Source organism: Pteropus alecto, unplaced genomic scaffold, assembly GCF_000325575.1.
Source record: "Pteropus alecto unplaced genomic scaffold, ASM32557v1 scaffold226, whole genome shotgun sequence".
Taxonomy (NCBI): domain Eukaryota; kingdom Metazoa; phylum Chordata; class Mammalia; order Chiroptera; family Pteropodidae; genus Pteropus; species Pteropus alecto.
In genome coordinates, this window is record NW_006440132.1 from 854,190 (window position 1) to 870,752 (window position 16,563).

The window sequence follows — 16,563 nt, forward strand, 5'->3', positions numbered from 1 at the left end:
ACCAGAATCCACCAGTTTTATGGGCAAGTGAAATTCAGCATTTTAAAATCAACATCAGGAAACTCTCATCCAGTCCGAAAATAACTTAAAAATCAAGTCAAAGCTTGTTCTCAGTTTTGGGCCTGGAATCAACTCCCAAACTGATGCAATCTGAAATCAGAGCCAACAAGTGTTTACCAAAGTTTTTGTCCCAAAGGGAGAAGCCTCTTCTCTAATTCTCCAGAAGTGATGCTGTTGGGATTGCCTTGACACTTGAGCAAAGTTAGCGGGTAGGAATACAAACATTAAATTCATTTTGAAATATTTTCCTTTCCAGCAAAAATGAAAGCTAAATATTTTTTCATGATATGCAATTTGGAAATAAACCCTCCTCGACTGAAGGTTTTAATTAGCTGCTTGTACATTTGCTCTTCCTTTCTGGGAACCATAGCATAAACAGGAAGTTCATGCCTCTAGGGTTCATTCATTACAGAATGGAAAAAATGAAGCTGCAGACTTTCTTAAGGATGATTTAGAGAGGAAGGGTCATTAAATTACCATACTCCCCTCCTTATCTTATCCAGGAGGCTTATAAACCAAGTGATTGTACAAGCTGTACTCTATCCCCAGGAATATAAATTTCTTTGCCCGTAAGTGACTGGAAGTCACACTGAGAGCTCTGCACCAGGCTTTTATCACACACTAGCGTGTGCACCCCAAAGCAAAGATGAGCACTTGCTCTCTTGACACCTGTTACAATCGTGTGGTTTCGGTCCTGACAGCCACAAGGCTCCGGAGCTACAATCAGAGAGAAAGTCTACTATTTCATATTATCCAAACACCACAAACTGTTAGATGTTACACGGCCAAATATTGAACACTTTAAAAAAGAGGTGGGGGAGGATCTTTGTGGCCATAGAATAGCTCTGTATCTTGATTGCCATGGTGGTTATCTGAAATCTATGCATGTGATAAAATGGCATAGAACTATACACACATCTGATTGCCACTGTCAATTTCCTGGCCTTGATGTAACCATTGAGGGCAAACTGGGTAGAGAACACACATAACCTCTTTGTACTGTCTCTGCAACTTCCAGTGAATTTGTATTTACTTCAAAATAAATTGTTTTTAAAAACGCACCTTGTGGTGTACATCAATATTCTCTAAACATTTTGCATTAGGATAAGTCATAAAGAGAACATAGCCTGGTTGTCAAATGTGAGGTTTCAGCCACAACCCAACAGATAGCTTGAGGTTGGGAATACCCTACATCTGCTTTCCTTCCGCCTGGAGATACTCTTTACGACTTCCCGCACACGGCCTGCCTCCCTTCCCAAGGCTGGCATCTTCTTATCTTTCAGGTCACACCTCAATGCCGCCTCCTTACATAGGCTTTCCCTCGCCCCCTAACTAAAGTAGATGCCATCAGCTAATCCCTTAGTACCTCCTTCCCTTCATCGCGTTCTTCGCCTGGTGTAATGGTTTGGTTAGTTTACTTTGTTGTCTGCCTGTCCACAAAACTATAAACACCATGCAGATGGGCACTGTACTGCCTTGCCCGTGGTACCCAATAATGAGCACACTGCTTGGCAGGCGTCAGGTGCGCCAAATGTTTGCGTAAACGCACCTCACTCGAATTCACGCCCTTGGCTCGAGGGTGGATGCGTCGGTTCCTTTCCCTCCAGGTCCGGGATGGTCTCAGCGCCCCCTACTCAGGCCACCCAGTGCCCCTCCGTCTCCTCCCCACTACTCGGACCCACTAGTCCAGGGAGGGCGCCATTTTCTTTTCTCCAATTCGTCTGTCTAGATGGGCGCCTTTTTCTTATTCGCACCTTTTCCTCAGGCCATCCCCTCAGCCACCGCCCCCGCCCCCGCAAGATCTCCAGCCCCCGCCTCACGCCTAGTGGCCTCCGCTCCCCTTTTGCGGTGCCGCCCCTCTCCCGGGATCCCAGCATCGCTGGCAACTCTCCTCAACCCTGGGACCCAGAGGAATCGTCCACGCCCCGCCCGCGTGGAAAGGGCAGGTGGGCGGAGTTGAGGGGGCGTGCTCTCCTCAGTACTTGGCGCTGATTGGCCGGTATGAGGGAAGGGGCGGGGCTTCAGCCTGGATCTGGCGCCCTGGGTTTCCTCAGGGCATTCCTCGCAGCTCAGGCTCCCGCTTAGTTGATCACGGAGCGACAGCTGTGACTCCGGCTCGGGCAGCATGTCTGAGAAGCGGCGCTCAGTGGACACCGAAGCCCAGCGACTCCCCAATACCTTCAAGGGTGAGCCCCGCGCCCCTGGCGAGGCCCTTGGGATCTCCCGCTTTCCCCTTCCTCTCTCTTCCGGGACAAGCCGCAGCCCGGAGGTCCCAGGTCCATCGCCGCTCTCCTTGGCTGTGCGACCGTTGCTCAAAGCCTCGGTTTCCTCTCTTGTATGCTAAGGATGACAAACCCTGCTTCGCAGTTTAGGGATGTTAGGGTGCAGAGTGCGGGCGAGCGCCAGGCAAACTGAGGACGCGCCCACGTCAGGGGGCGTTTCCAGTACCCAGAGCCGTAGCTGGGGCTCGCGTTATCCAGCAGTTGCCAGATGTCAGGCCTTGTGCCAGAGCTTTCCGTTCATTATCGCCTCTCACGCACACGGTCGAAGACATGAATAAGTGACTCCCGATCAGCGAGTGGTGGAACCTGGGCTCAGCGCTACACTCCACACCCGGGACCCCGCGTCTTTCCTGTCGCCCGTCTTCCCCTTTCCTTCCTGCCCCAACCCTTCGAAGGCCATCTCCTCCACCCAGCCTTCTCTCACCCCCAGGGTAAGCTCCCCTCCTCCGGAACTAGAAAGAACTCCTGTTCCCCAACCAACACCTCCCCCCCGGCCAATTTCATGTAAGAAGCAAGATCGACTTGAGGTTTCGCCCCCAGCTCCAGACACGTAGTGGGCCATATTTGCGGGAAAAAAGAAGGAAGTCTTTTTGGTATTCCTCCCGTATCTCTCTTCCCAGCTTCGCTTTCTGTCCTATCTTGCCCTCTCCACTTTGTCCTAGGGATTTCGCTCTCGGGGCTTTTGTTTCTCACAAGGAACTCGCCCTCACTCCCACCCTACCCGGGCCTTCCCAGTCTTGAAGGCAGAACCTGTGAGTGGCTCCATCTTGTTTCCCCTGTGAAGGAACTAGTACCCCTGAGAAGCTATCACCTTGAACCTTTGTTGGCTAACTCCTTGGGGGGTAGGGGGAGTCATAAAAAGAGGCGATTCGCCTCTCTGGAGTACTGGTTCCTTCTCAGGGGGCTCTTAACGATCCAAAGGAATTATTTCTGTAGATGACATAGTGAAAGACATTTAGGGAGCTGGAAGGGCTTTTCCAGCACCCCCACAAAGAACACTATATTGAACTCATCTATTCTCATTATTTGTAAAGCCAGCCTTGTCCATCCATCACATGTAAGTCTTATTTCCCTTGTCTGGCAATCTTTTAGTTCTTTCCCAGGAGCATCAGAAGAATTATATCAATCTTTACCCCTCACTTTTCTCTACTAAGCACCTCGTAGAGTTACCCTCTAAAAACAGGAGTGTAACAGGGAGAATATACTTTAAGAAACTGATACTCAAAGAAATAAAATTAAAATTACTTAAATGTTGCACAGTTTATAAGTAATGGAACCATATTTGAAGTCTGGATTTGACTGACTCTAAAACTTGAACATAAAAAAGTTGTGCTGGCCTCTCTTTTCTGAGATAGGAAGGTGGGCAAGATCCTTTTTCTGGTACCCTGACCTCTTGGTTCAAGATTCAAAGACTATGACAGTATTAAAAGTTTGGTGAAACTGCAGTGGGAAATCTCTTTGTAGAAGTTCTTTGGGAATAAATATGATCTTTGTACTTAATGTTCATTTAGTTGTTTTTCATGGCTACAGACCAATTTTCACTTCTAAGTTCTTTTGCTTGGTTCTACACTTAACTTTTTTTTTAGACAGAGATCTTTTAAGAATCTAATGAAAACTATGCACCCTCTCCTCAGAAAATTATACCCACAAACAAAATTTTGCTTGGTCTATGTCACTTTTTTTAAATTTGCAATCATTGTTTTATTTTCATTGGATTATTTCAATACATCAATGACACAGCTGACAATGTTCTTACCAGTACAATAATCATGAAGGTTGATCCCTATTTCTTCTACAAACGCTAAGAGAAAACCTCTTGTTCTTTAGTAAAAAAAAAAAAAAAAGTGAAAAAGTCTTTCATTAGTGCATTCACTTTGTTTTTTTTTTCCAATGTAAGTCTTAGAGATCTGACACTGGTAGGAAAACCATTACTAGAATTTATTAAATAGTTTTTATTAAGTGCTTACCATGTGCCAAACACAGCCTAAGTGCTTTTACAAACATTATCTTACCGCAATCCACTAACAGCTTCACAAGGAAGAAATCATTATCCAACATTTTACAGCAAGGAAACTGAGGCTCAGAGTGTGCTAGCTTTCAAACTTGGGCTATCTGATTTTCCAAACTATTTCCCTATCTTAGAGCTACCTCCAAAATGCATATCCAAACTGAGGACCTTGTCAAACATCAGTATTTCCCTGAAGGTGAGAGAAAAAAACAAAGAAAGCCCAGAGGAACCTAGCCTCAATCAAGACCATTTGGTTAAGACAGCTCGGGATGGCTGCTTCTAGGGGAAGCTGTGGAATATAAAAGCCCAAACTCTGTCCTTTTATGTTTTTGCTGATAATTAGTCTTAGAAATATAAAAATGACCAAACCTAGTTTTTCTTAAAGCCAGTGCATTCATTTTGTAATGAAATAATGCAGGTGAATTGCAAAGAAATGTAATTAAGAGTCATGTCAACAGAACAAATCCCTTTGAGAGAATGCCTGAAAATAAGCAGAAGCAAGGGACTGATTTGTTTATTTCAGTTGTTACAGTCGATGGGGATAACTCTGTAACTTCTTTAATACTTAATCTAGTTAAACCATCAATGGTCATAAATTAATTCAAACCAAGGACCAAGTCTGCAAAAGCTGACATTTACGTATTTTTTTAATGATGAAGTAGGTTCTTGGTCCCTCCGATGGTATATATTTTACACTGGAAAAGACAGAGTCACTGATTGCCTGGTTAACTTTAAAGAAAAGTGATTTTTTAATGTTAATAAAGTGATAGAGTTGGATTTAAAATCTATTTTTTCAGTAGGTGTGGAAAAACATTTTCCTGAAAACTATTGTAACCATGAAAAAGTGAGTGTCTCTGTTCTGTGTCTTCCTGACATTCTGTACATACATCTCTCATGTTTATTACACAGAATTATAATTATCAATTATAATCACCTTTATTAGATCAGGAGAGCTTTTGAAAATAGAAATTGTCCCCTTCACTGTAGTTAGCTCAGTATCAAGTACATAGCACATTTGCAAAAATGTTTGTTGAAAGAAAAAGAAGCAGAGGAAGGAGATGAAGATCCTCCACTGAATAAATCATGTGGTTAAATGTTTGACTTATGTTGGGGAAATTTTCCTCTCTGTAGTTTATTGTTTGTTATAACACAAACCATTGACTTTATGTTGTGACATCATGTTCCTTATTACATGTTCTTACTACAGATAGACTACCTGACTAGGCTTATGTTGTCAATAAAGGGATTATAATTGTCAAGAAAATATATTGTACCTAATAAGGAATCTCTTTTTAATTAAAATGTGGAAAGAGAGAAGTTAGATGTTACAGTCAATAGAAAGAAGGAAGTTTCAATTCTCTATCGATATACATTCTTCCTCCATTCTTTTTGAATCTTTACTGTGCTCTGGGACTAGTAAAGAAACTTGAACCACAAGCATTTGGTCTGACATTTCAGTAGATGAGCTTTGAAGATACAAGCCATAAAATGTCTATTCTAAAGTATCAGTGAAAATTATACTAACCTTGTAGAGTTGTGAATGTGCACTTAGGGTTAAGATGTTACAATGTAGTGAAATGAGAGTAGAATTTAGAATTTAAAGATCTGAATTGAGATCTCAATACTATCATTTACTACCTGGGACCATGGACAAGTAAGTCTCTCAACTTCCAGACTCAGCTCCTCATTTATACGTTGGACATAATCTTATTGAAAGATCTATCTCTCAAGGTTTTGAGTCTCGAATGAGAAATTTTCTGTGAATGTTTTTCCAACTTTAAATGTAAATTATTAAGGTATTTAATGGGGGAAAACAGAATTAAAAAGTTAATTATTTTTCAGAAAACCTAGTAATTATACAGGAAACATTATGAAAGACAGTTCAAGAAAGTTTAGAATTCTGACTTACCTCCCCAAATGTGATCTGTTTCTTCTCCAGAGATAGAGTCCCCAAGCAGATTGTTAGTCTTGATATTTTCTTTATAGTGTGGAGGTCCCAGAAGACAATTCACTTCATAAAAAGTTTATTCTTATAAACTGTATCAATAATGATCTTTAAAATCATGGTAATAATAATAACAAGTATTTATTGAATACTTCCTAAGTGTCAAGCATTTTACATAGCTTCTCATTTAATCTTCATAACAACTGTAAAACTACTGTTCTTTTCTCTCAGCTTACTAATGAGAAATTTTAGGGATAGAATTGGAATCTGACACCAAAACCCTAAGCTCTTAGCTACCGCTTAGCTATTCAGCCTCAGTTGAAGAATTGGGAACCTTCTGACCTAGTTTCCTTATGCTTCTGTTTCCTATTTTTTTAAATTAAAATGATGTTACCATCCAAAAATTTTTATGAGAAAAACTTAGTTATAGATACTTTTAAGATGTCCAAGTCAAAAAGCTGAAAAGGAAAAAAAAAAAGGCATAGGAGGGTTTTATTCTGTTTTGTGTATTTCAGCCCTAGTCTAAATTTAATTACCTTAGTACCATTATGAAATCGTTTTTCTCTCCCATTTTTCTGAATGTAATTGTTTTTTTCTTTCCGGACATGGGCCATATTCAGGGCACCCTTCTACCTTCCTGAATTCTCTAACCTCACAGGTGGAAAAGGTCTGATTTTAAAAAGAGAAAAGAGCACATTTGAGGAAAGCAGTAAAACAATTGCTTTGGTACAGAGGCTGATTCTGATCTGTATTCTTGCATCCTGTCTGCTGACATGTAGTTTTAGTTTGTCTTTTGTCATAGGCAGTCTTTTCTTCCCCACCCCCACCCACCCCACCCCACCCAAAAATGGCACAATCACTCAACTCATTCAACAACTATTTATTTACCAATGTTTTTTGAGTACCTGTTAGGCGCTGGGTATCTTTTATATTAGCTCATTTACTCGTCACACTAACCCTCTGAAGAGGTACTCTTATTAGCCCCATTTTAAAGCACAGAGAGTCAAGGTACTTTCCCAGGATCGCACAGCTAATAAGTGGTAGAGCCATCTCTGAAGCCATCATGCTATACTGCTTTAACAAGACCACAGTCTATGAAGAAGACAGATATTGAACAATTACAAGTGTGTTTAATGTTGTTTAGAGGGATGAAGTGGAACAGGAGATTAGGAGAGGGGGGCGTATTTAAGACTGAGAGGTTCAAACTAAAAATTATTGATGATACTCTCACCTATTTTTTCTCTGTTTTATGGCTACAAACATTTGAATGAAAGAAAGCTACAGGAAATCCTCAAGGTGTTTGGGAAAGAAAATATTTATACTTATTTAATTTCCTTATTCTTTTCAAGCTAAGCAAAGGACTTCCTTTATTTCAACTTTTATTGACAATCTTTCTTTAAAGGATTAATCCATTTCCTTAATACCTCATGGTAAACACATTTTAAGTTTTGTGATTCAGATCACATAATGCTTCATCAGTATCAGCTCTTTTGGTTTAATAGACAGTAAGAAGAAGAGAAAGTTATAGTCTCCAGTCACAGCTCTCACCTTGATACCATCTGGCCTGTAGCTCTAACCCAGAGAATAATTTCTTCCCTAGAGGTTTAAGGATAAGGGCATTCGAAGAACTATAATCTGTGCTTAATTAAAATAATCATTTGAAAGATGGGTTGGAGTGTGTACTTGTTTGCTTAGAAAGCTTCTGCCCAAATGAGCTGCAAGTTGTGATCTCCATGTAAATACCATCATTTTTTCAACATGTATTTATCGTGACCCTGCTTCGTGCTAAACTCTGCCACTCTCTCTCCTCTACCTGTTTTAATTTCCCTCTCTGCAGGATGGATGCTGCCTTGGTTTTCGTTGTCACCCTCTTCCTTAGTCCTTTTCTCCATTTCTCTTATTTTCCTTTCCTCCTGTTTTCTTCCCTTCTTTGTCTCTTTCTCTTAGAATTCCAATCATTTGAAAAACTGAGTTATAGTAAATTTTGGTTAATTGAGGATGTGTTTGTATTCACATATTTTATTTGCCCTTTTGCCTGTTTTGGCCTTGAATTTTGATTTATCAAGTCTTATAAAGACCTTGTTTCAAGAAAAGCAAAGGAAAGAGAAACTGGGAATCTGGGAAATGTACCCTTAATTGAAAAGCTGGAAGAAAGATCAAGCATATTATTTAATTTATGAAGTCCTCCTTCTCAAGGAGATAGCTGTATGACATAGAGCAGAAACGGGTTGGAGGGCCGGTTGACCAAATCTGGCAGTCTGCCTGTTTTTGTATGTCCTACTAGCTAAGAATAGTTTTTACATTTATAAATGGTTTTTTTAAAACAGAAGATTTTGTTACATGTGAAAATTACATGAAGTTCAGATTTCAGTGTCCATAAGTTCGGTTTCATTGGAACACAGCCATGCTCTTTTGTGTGCTGTTGTACGTGGCTGCTTTTGCTGTGTAATGGCACAGTATTCAGTAGTTGGGATAGACCTGATGGCATACCAAGCCTAAAACTTCTGGCCCTTTACCGGAAGTTTGCCAAATCCTGACATAAAATCCCTGATGAGGAATAATGTTCAAAAAGAACATTTATATTCTGAATATATGTGCTTTTAAGAAAAATTCAGAGATTGCCAAGGGCTTTCACTGAATTCCTAGCCATCGTATATTTCCCCCATCCAAACAACACTGTTCTTGGCAGTTTACAACATGAAGTGTTTCACCTGCAGTCTGGGAAAGGGGAAAGAAAAGATTGTCATTTAAATGTTGCTACTTAGCTATTTCAGTAATTCTTTGGCTTATCCTCTTCTTTTTGTGTGTAGTAATGCATATGAATCTGATTCAGACTTTCAGATATTGTGCAAGACATGTTTTGGCCTTTCTCTAAAGAGGAAATCCAGTATCTTTTGAACTTTAGAATATAATCACAATAATAAATGGAGTTTCCTACTCCATATGATTTACAGTACATAGTGTCAACCTTAATGTAAATTGGCTGATATGGGATCATTAACACTATATAGTGCTGTGAAATTCCGCCTTACCTATCATTTTACTGCTTTTCCAGAAGCTAACCAAACAAAAATTACCGTACAACTTGTTTTTTTCCTTTTATTTCATGCTTTTGTTTGTTTGTTTTCTTTTGTCTTTTCCCCAAAAGTATTACTTTATTACTTTGGAACTCCTGGAGGAATATTTTATACCTACTTTATAGATTTTTGTTCACATTAGAAATAATGTATATAAGGAGCTAGCTTGTGACTGACACATAATAAGCATTCAATAAATGGTTATTAGTCATAATAAAAGAGACTTCCAGAATGAAAGAAATTTAAGAATTAATGTCATTTCATCTTTACAGCAAAATTTGTGTACATAACGAGGATTATGGAAATTTGCTAAAAGTGTATTCAATTCAACAGAGTATCTAATTGAAAAAATTGTACACAACCAAAACGCTCATATGGAACAGTGGAATATTATTCAACCTTTAATAATATGTACTCATGTGAAAAACATGTTCACAAGACGGGAGGAAACAGTTAAAATCTTCATGTATACCATTATTTCATTTTTGAAAAAAATTGATACGAAAGTTTTAAATGACATTTAGTGAGGCAGAAAATAATCACTATCCAGAGATAAAGAATAGATGGCGTATCTTTTTCTATTTGTTAAGATATAATTTCTCACTTTTTAGAAATAATATTTTGCTTTTAAGTTTTATAAAAGCGATATTTTTTAAAAAAATTTGTTAGTTTCCTGGAGGTAAGCCCAATTTGAATGTTCAGTTAAAAAAAAGTTAATGTGTAAGCTTAATCCATTTTCAAAACCTCGCTTGGATTAGTTAAAAATGTATTATAATGCAGTTTTCAGGAAAGAGTTTGGTAGTAAAAGAAAAAGATACTCTAAACGCTGGATGAGTAGTATTTATAACCAAGTATTATGTGATCACTAATTTTTAGGCATGTTCTCACCCAGCAAAATAATCAAGTGTATCAGCCAAAATATCTCAGAAATACCGATTCTTCGTTATTTGTCTTTTACCTCATAAAACTGGTAGGGAGGAGTCAGTCCTCAGGGTAATAAATGAGATACTTAAAGAAAATGAATTTTATGAAATTTTTAGAGTTACTGAGAATTTCTTTTACCATTTTGTCCATAAGTGGTAGATGACCAAGGGTTCATGTATGGCCCGGTGGAGTTTAAGCCTCACCTCTCTGGGATTTGTATACATTTTTTGAGCTATAACCGAGTGGGGAAGAATTTTGAGAGTTAAAAGTAGGATAGTTTAATTTTAAAGGCAGTAGAATAATATGAAATGGTGCCATTTCCTCCGTGTACACACTCTGGTTATTTCTAGCTGAACATTTGAAATGTGAAAGACCAAGCCCAGTTTTCAGAATATTCATTGAATTTCTTATACCTCTTGATTTGTGATCCCATTTCCTCATCTGGGGTTTTCAGAAATGGAAACTGAGCACAAAAATGGGCTGGACTTTCCAGCTTTTCCTTATATAGATAATATTTCAATAATTCAGTAATTCAATTCATAAATGAACTTCTTAAGAGTCTTTGAATCTCCAAGCCTAGCCTGGCAGGAGGGAGGTGTGACGTGAGGGGAAAATTAAGTAGTTCAAGAGGCTTTTATCAAAAAGGGTAAATGCTACCCATTTTCCCATTTCTATTGTGAAAGTTCAAACACTTGAGTAAAATAGGATTATAGAGAACTACCATCTATATTTATTGGGCACTCTCTCAACCCTATAAGGCCAGTCTAATTATCTTTATAGGTGAAGAAACTAAGGTTCAAAGAGATAAAGATCAAACAGCTAAAAAGTTTAACAGAATTAAAATGGAAACTTGATCTCTCCTTATTCTCAGGAAATCTCAACCTAATAAGGATATAAATAAACAAGAAAGTATTAGGCAAAATGTAAGTGCCGTAAGAGAGGTTGAAAAAGTGCTATCAAGATTCAGAGGAAGGAAAAAATCCATCTAGCTGAGAAGCTTGACAAGAAGTATTTTATTTTATACCCACTCTATGCCAGTTACTGTGCTGGACATTGAGAATATAAAAATGAATAAGGAACACCCCTACCATCAGGGAGTTTATAGTCTAGTATATTCGAGGCACAGAGCTATGTACTTTGCCTGGAATGTGGGAAACTTGGGGCAATATTTTAGAAAGACTAAATGCTGTCACGTAAGTATTGGTAGCCAATCTGTTCCTTGTTCGGAATCCGTTTCACTTTGCAAACCCAGACCTGAGTCTGGCAAAGAGCCTTGAGACTAAGTTTTGCTATAAATAGGCATGGCTTTCTCTGTAGGAGTATGAGATTTCGTTCTCAGAACTCATACCGTGCTTTCCCAGTTTGAATACTGTCTTAAGAAAGTGCTCCGAACCCAAAAATTTCTTTAATGAGGATTATTTTTTTTATTCAGAGGCAAGGGTCAAAGAGTAAATTGTTAGAACATGAGCTTTGGAGTAAGATAACCTATATTTGAATCCCAGGCCCTCTATTATATGACCCTGGGAAAGTAATGTTGCTTCAGTTAACATTATTTATAAAATGGAATTAAAAATATTTTACAGGGCTTTGTAAGCAGTAAATGAGGTACACGTCTGAAGCAATTTAACACAATGCCTGGGGTATAACAAACCATGAAATGACTGCCATGATTATTATCAGTTATGATAATTCCTGATAGAGCCTTCTCCACAAGCAGCACTGTGGAATATTCTCTCAGTGAATATTCTGTACCTCAAAATTATAATTTAGAAACCTCGAGGATTAACTTAGATCGTTTATATTTAAGTATGCATAAGGACATTTACCTCACACTATGACACAGGATCAGAAAACTACAAAGTCATAGATAACCAAAATACTCACGTGTATTTCTGGTTTCTCATTCTGTGTTTTAGAGCAGCAGTCCCCAACCTTTTTGGCAGCAGGGGCCAGTGCTCCTATGAGAATCTAATGCCTGATGATCTGAGGCGGAGCTGAGGTGATGACACTAGCGCTGTGGAGCATCTGCAAATACAGAGGAAGCTTTGCGGGCTCACCCGCTGCTCACCTACTGTTGTGTAGCCTGGTTCCTAACAGGCCACAGACCTGTACAGGTCCCCAGCCCCAGGGGTTGGGGAATCCCTGTTTTAGAGCACTTGACCTAGAACCAACTTGTGTCTCTCTTTTTCTCCCATGCTCCCAGCCTTTACTCTCTTGCTTATTTTTTGGCCTCCTATTTGTTCAAAGTCCTGTCTCACTGCCATCTTTGTCCTTTCTTCTAGGCAGTGATGTGTGCCCGGCCTACCTCTTGCCCTCTTGCCCATTCCCTCCCATTATTAAAACAGGAAATAGAGCAGAAGCCTTCTATAATTGATAAGAAAACTGATAGTATCCATTGGCCTACTGAGTTCCTATCCTTCATAGAAAGGAAAAAAAAAAATAATCGAACTAAAAATGAAGAGGACACTGGGTACAGGAAGTGAGAAATACAGCACAGGAAGTGAAGGAGATTTCCAAGATGATAGCGAAAGATAATCCCGGAGTGATAGCTGTGCACACCAGCTGATAGAATGAGCTCATACACAACTCAGAGAGACTTTTTCGGAAGATGGAATTGATAGAATACCTGACCCTTCTGGAAGGAGATTTAGGCAACTGATGAAAAGTTTGAAGTTGAGTCAATAATTATGCTGAAAACTAAGCAAAGAGAAAAAAGGCATTGACTCAGGGAAAAAAAAAAAATTGTTCAGGCAAGGAAAACTATACTTCACTACATGGCTTAGCTTTGAATTGCATTTCTATATTCTTGACGATAAAAGTTTGATATTGACCTAACAAAAATTACTATGTAACTGGAGGATGTGTATATTTATGTGGGGATGAGGAAAGAAAGAGAACTTCCATAGTAGAAAGTTAGTAGATAAGCATACTATTTGAAAAAATGGAAGTAAATACCAAAATACTCAACCAAAAGCAGTTGCCTTTGAAGAAGGAGAAATTGGAAGAGGTGAGCAGGGGACTCTTCTCTTTTTGTGCTAATCTTGTAGAACTAATCGACTGTTTTAACTTGATGCAAGTATAACTGATAAAAAATTAAAACTAAAACAGAAAAAGCACTAATGCTTAGTGACGAAGGCTAAAAAAGGAGGCGAAAGAACATCTAGAGGGAAGAAAAATAGGTCACAAATTGTACTTATTTATAAAACGTACAAAGAAAATGTTTGGAAGAATATTATTTCTGGATTGAGAATTTTTCCCTTTTTTGTACTTTTCTAAATTCTTTGCAGTGGGGCATGAATTATCTTTGTAATCAGACCAAAAGCTTTTTCATGTTACAGAAAAGTAAAACAATTAGAAATGTGAGAGAAAACCTATGTATAAAGATGTTTGTTACAGCATTGTTTATAATCCTAAGAAATCAGAAACAACCTATCTAATCAGGAAATAGGTAATGAATTATGTTACACATACCTAATGAAATATTTTACAGGTGTCATTTTTAAAAAAAGGATCTAAATGAGTTTTACTCATATATCATAAGATTTTTACCTTTAATTATGCTATATCCTCAGCTTAAATGCCCTTTTCCTCCCTTCTCCTTTTCATTGGCATTTCCTGAAGCATTATATCCTACATAAAGTCCCTCTGACAACCACCACCATCCCCTACCTGCCCCACTCCACTCCACTCATATCTCCATCCCAACTGTGTGAGTTACCCCTGAATATTCTGTGTTTTCAAAATATTCTGAACAGATACTCTATATCTGCACTTACCATCTAGAATTATAATTATCTGTTTATCTATCTTCCTTATTAAATTTTAATCTTCCTGATAGCTTTTCTTCTGTTGTTGATTTCTAGTTTCATATCTTTGTGGTCAGAAAAGATACTTGATGTGATTTCAGTCTCCTTAAATTTGTTGAGACTAGTTTTGTGACCTAACATATTACCTGCCCTGGAGAATGTTCCATGTGCACTTGAGAAGAACGTGTATTCTGCTGTTGTTTGAATGTTCTGTTAGATCCATTTGGTCTAAAGTATGGTACAAGTCTAGTATTTTCTTATTGATTTTCTGTCTGGACAATCTATTTGTTGTTAAAAGTCTGCTGCTACTATTGCATTGTTGTCTATTTCTTCCATTAGATTTGTTACTATTTACTTGATATAGTTATGTTCTTCAATCTTAGCTGCATATATATTTACAATTGTTATATCCTCTTGATGAATCATTATACAATGACCTTTGTTTCTCATTATACTTCTGCTACTTCAGTGCAAAGCACAGGGCATAATCAACATTAGGTACTTAATAACTGTTTGCTGGATAAAGAGTAATATGAATACTTCTGTTATCATATTAAGTAGATTAGGGCAAGTAATTCCTACATTTCAGGTTATTATGAGGATCAGATGGGAAAATTCTTGTAAAATATCTGGTAAAATGCCAAGTATAGGTGTTCATAGGATAAAAATGATGGTGATCGTGCTAATAAGGCTGATAAGGGCTGTGCATCTTTTGCTTTCACAGAGAGCCCCAATACAAGCCTTGGACCTTGTGGATGGATTTTGGTGTGTTTCTCATTCTTGTTCACAGTTATAACGTTCCCGTTATCAATATGGATGTGCATAAAGGTAAAAAATATTTCATTCACATTTGGAAAGATGCCAACTCCTAACCACATAAACCCATTTTTGTCTGTGAGGGTGGGGGGACTGGGGAGTGTGTGTGTCAGAGAGACAGACAGCATACTGGCCTGTAATTCTTTTCCTTCATTTCTCTTTTGAAAAATTCACTCCTGTCACCTATTACAATGGAATCTTAAAACTATTTTTCGGCCATCATTTAGTCAATCCTTCCTGAAGGTTAAAGTAAAGATAACCATCTAAAGTTTTCTGGAGTCAGGGTTGTAGGATGGTCCTGTGAGAATAAGTTCTTGAAAGTCAGGATGCTGAGTGGTTTGACTGCTGGTTCCATTATTTACAGTGTGACCTTTGCCATGTTTCCTCACCTGTAAAATGGGAGGAAACATTAACACGCAGTTCATAGGGCCGCTGTGAGGATTAAATGAATTAATGTATTTAAAAGTACTTATCACAATGCTTGGTGCATGGTGAGTGCTTCTCAAACGTTGGTTATTTTTTTCTATAAAATTATTAATACTTTGATAAATGACTATCATTTACATATTCCTAAAAAGATAAAATATGCTCCGAGAATTTTCAGATAAGTTTATTATTATAATTTAAGGAATCAGGAGACAAACTCTGAAGACTTTAGCTTTTTTTCTGTATTAACAATGCATGGGTAATTGAATAATAATGTTAATAGCTGAGGTGTAGGTTTATAAATTGCTTCTGTATACTATTCTCTACCTTCCAGCTTTTATAGAATGAATATCTATCGCTTTTATAATAGTAAAAAAATAGTAAATAAATATCATACTCGGTGGGGTTATTAGACATTGGGTATATTATTTATAGCTATAACCTGGACTATAAGAAGAAAACAAAATAGAGGCACCTAACCTGTTTAGAACAGAAATATATATTTAAAAAGTTATACATATAAATATTTGTACTCATATTAAATTATTATTTGTGTTTTTAATCTAGATAATAAAAGAATATGAAAGAGCTATCATCTTTAGATTGGGTCGCATTTTACAAGGAGGAGCCAAAGGACCTGGTCAGTACTAGAATTCCAAATTGTTTGCCTGGAGACTGAAATTCTTCCTTTTATTGATATGATTTTCCTCATAAGAGTCTCTTCTCTGTTGACTTAGAAAAGAATTTGTATAACAGAAATTGGATAACAATGGCGATGGTGCTAGCCAATCTTGTTATAATCAGCCTTTCCTTCCCTTCTCTCCCCTCCCTCCTCTTCCCATTTGAGCTGATAAGATTACCATAGGCCAGGAATAGCTACAGCTATGGACATTTGACCATGAGCAGCCCTACCGAAATAAAGGCTTTGAGTCGTTATTCTCGGTAAACTTCGATTACACTCCTACTGTGTTCTAGGCTCTGGGAATTCATAGGAGACTAAAACACAGTTTCTGCCCTCAAGGATCTTACTGTCTAGTGGTGGGACACAAGGAAACAACTGGGCACAATCCCATGTGATAAGTATTATGATCAAGTAATCACAGATAGCTGTGGAAACACAGAGACTAGTGACTGACCCCAACTAGTAGGATGAGACAAGGCTGTCCGGAGCTGACAACCTGGCTGAGATTGCGGCATGAAAAGGTATTAGCCGAAGGGG

The 16,563-nt window shown here is 38.2% G+C and overlaps 1 protein-coding gene across 1 annotated transcript in view; it reads left to right on the top strand.

Annotated features, from left to right (window-relative positions):
* The first annotated feature begins 2,090 nt into the window (after positions 1–2,090).
* Positions 2,091–16,563, top strand: part of STOM (stomatin) — a 28,443-nt gene continuing 13,970 nt past the window's right edge. Inside the window, exons 1-3 of the mRNA XM_006917066.3 lie at positions 2,091–2,246; positions 14,827–14,930; positions 15,912–15,984. Coding sequence (XP_006917128.1) covers positions 2,186–2,246; positions 14,827–14,930; positions 15,912–15,984 — 238 coding nt within the window. The 5' untranslated portion in view covers positions 2,091–2,185. The remainder of the gene's footprint in view (positions 2,247–14,826; positions 14,931–15,911; positions 15,985–16,563) is intronic.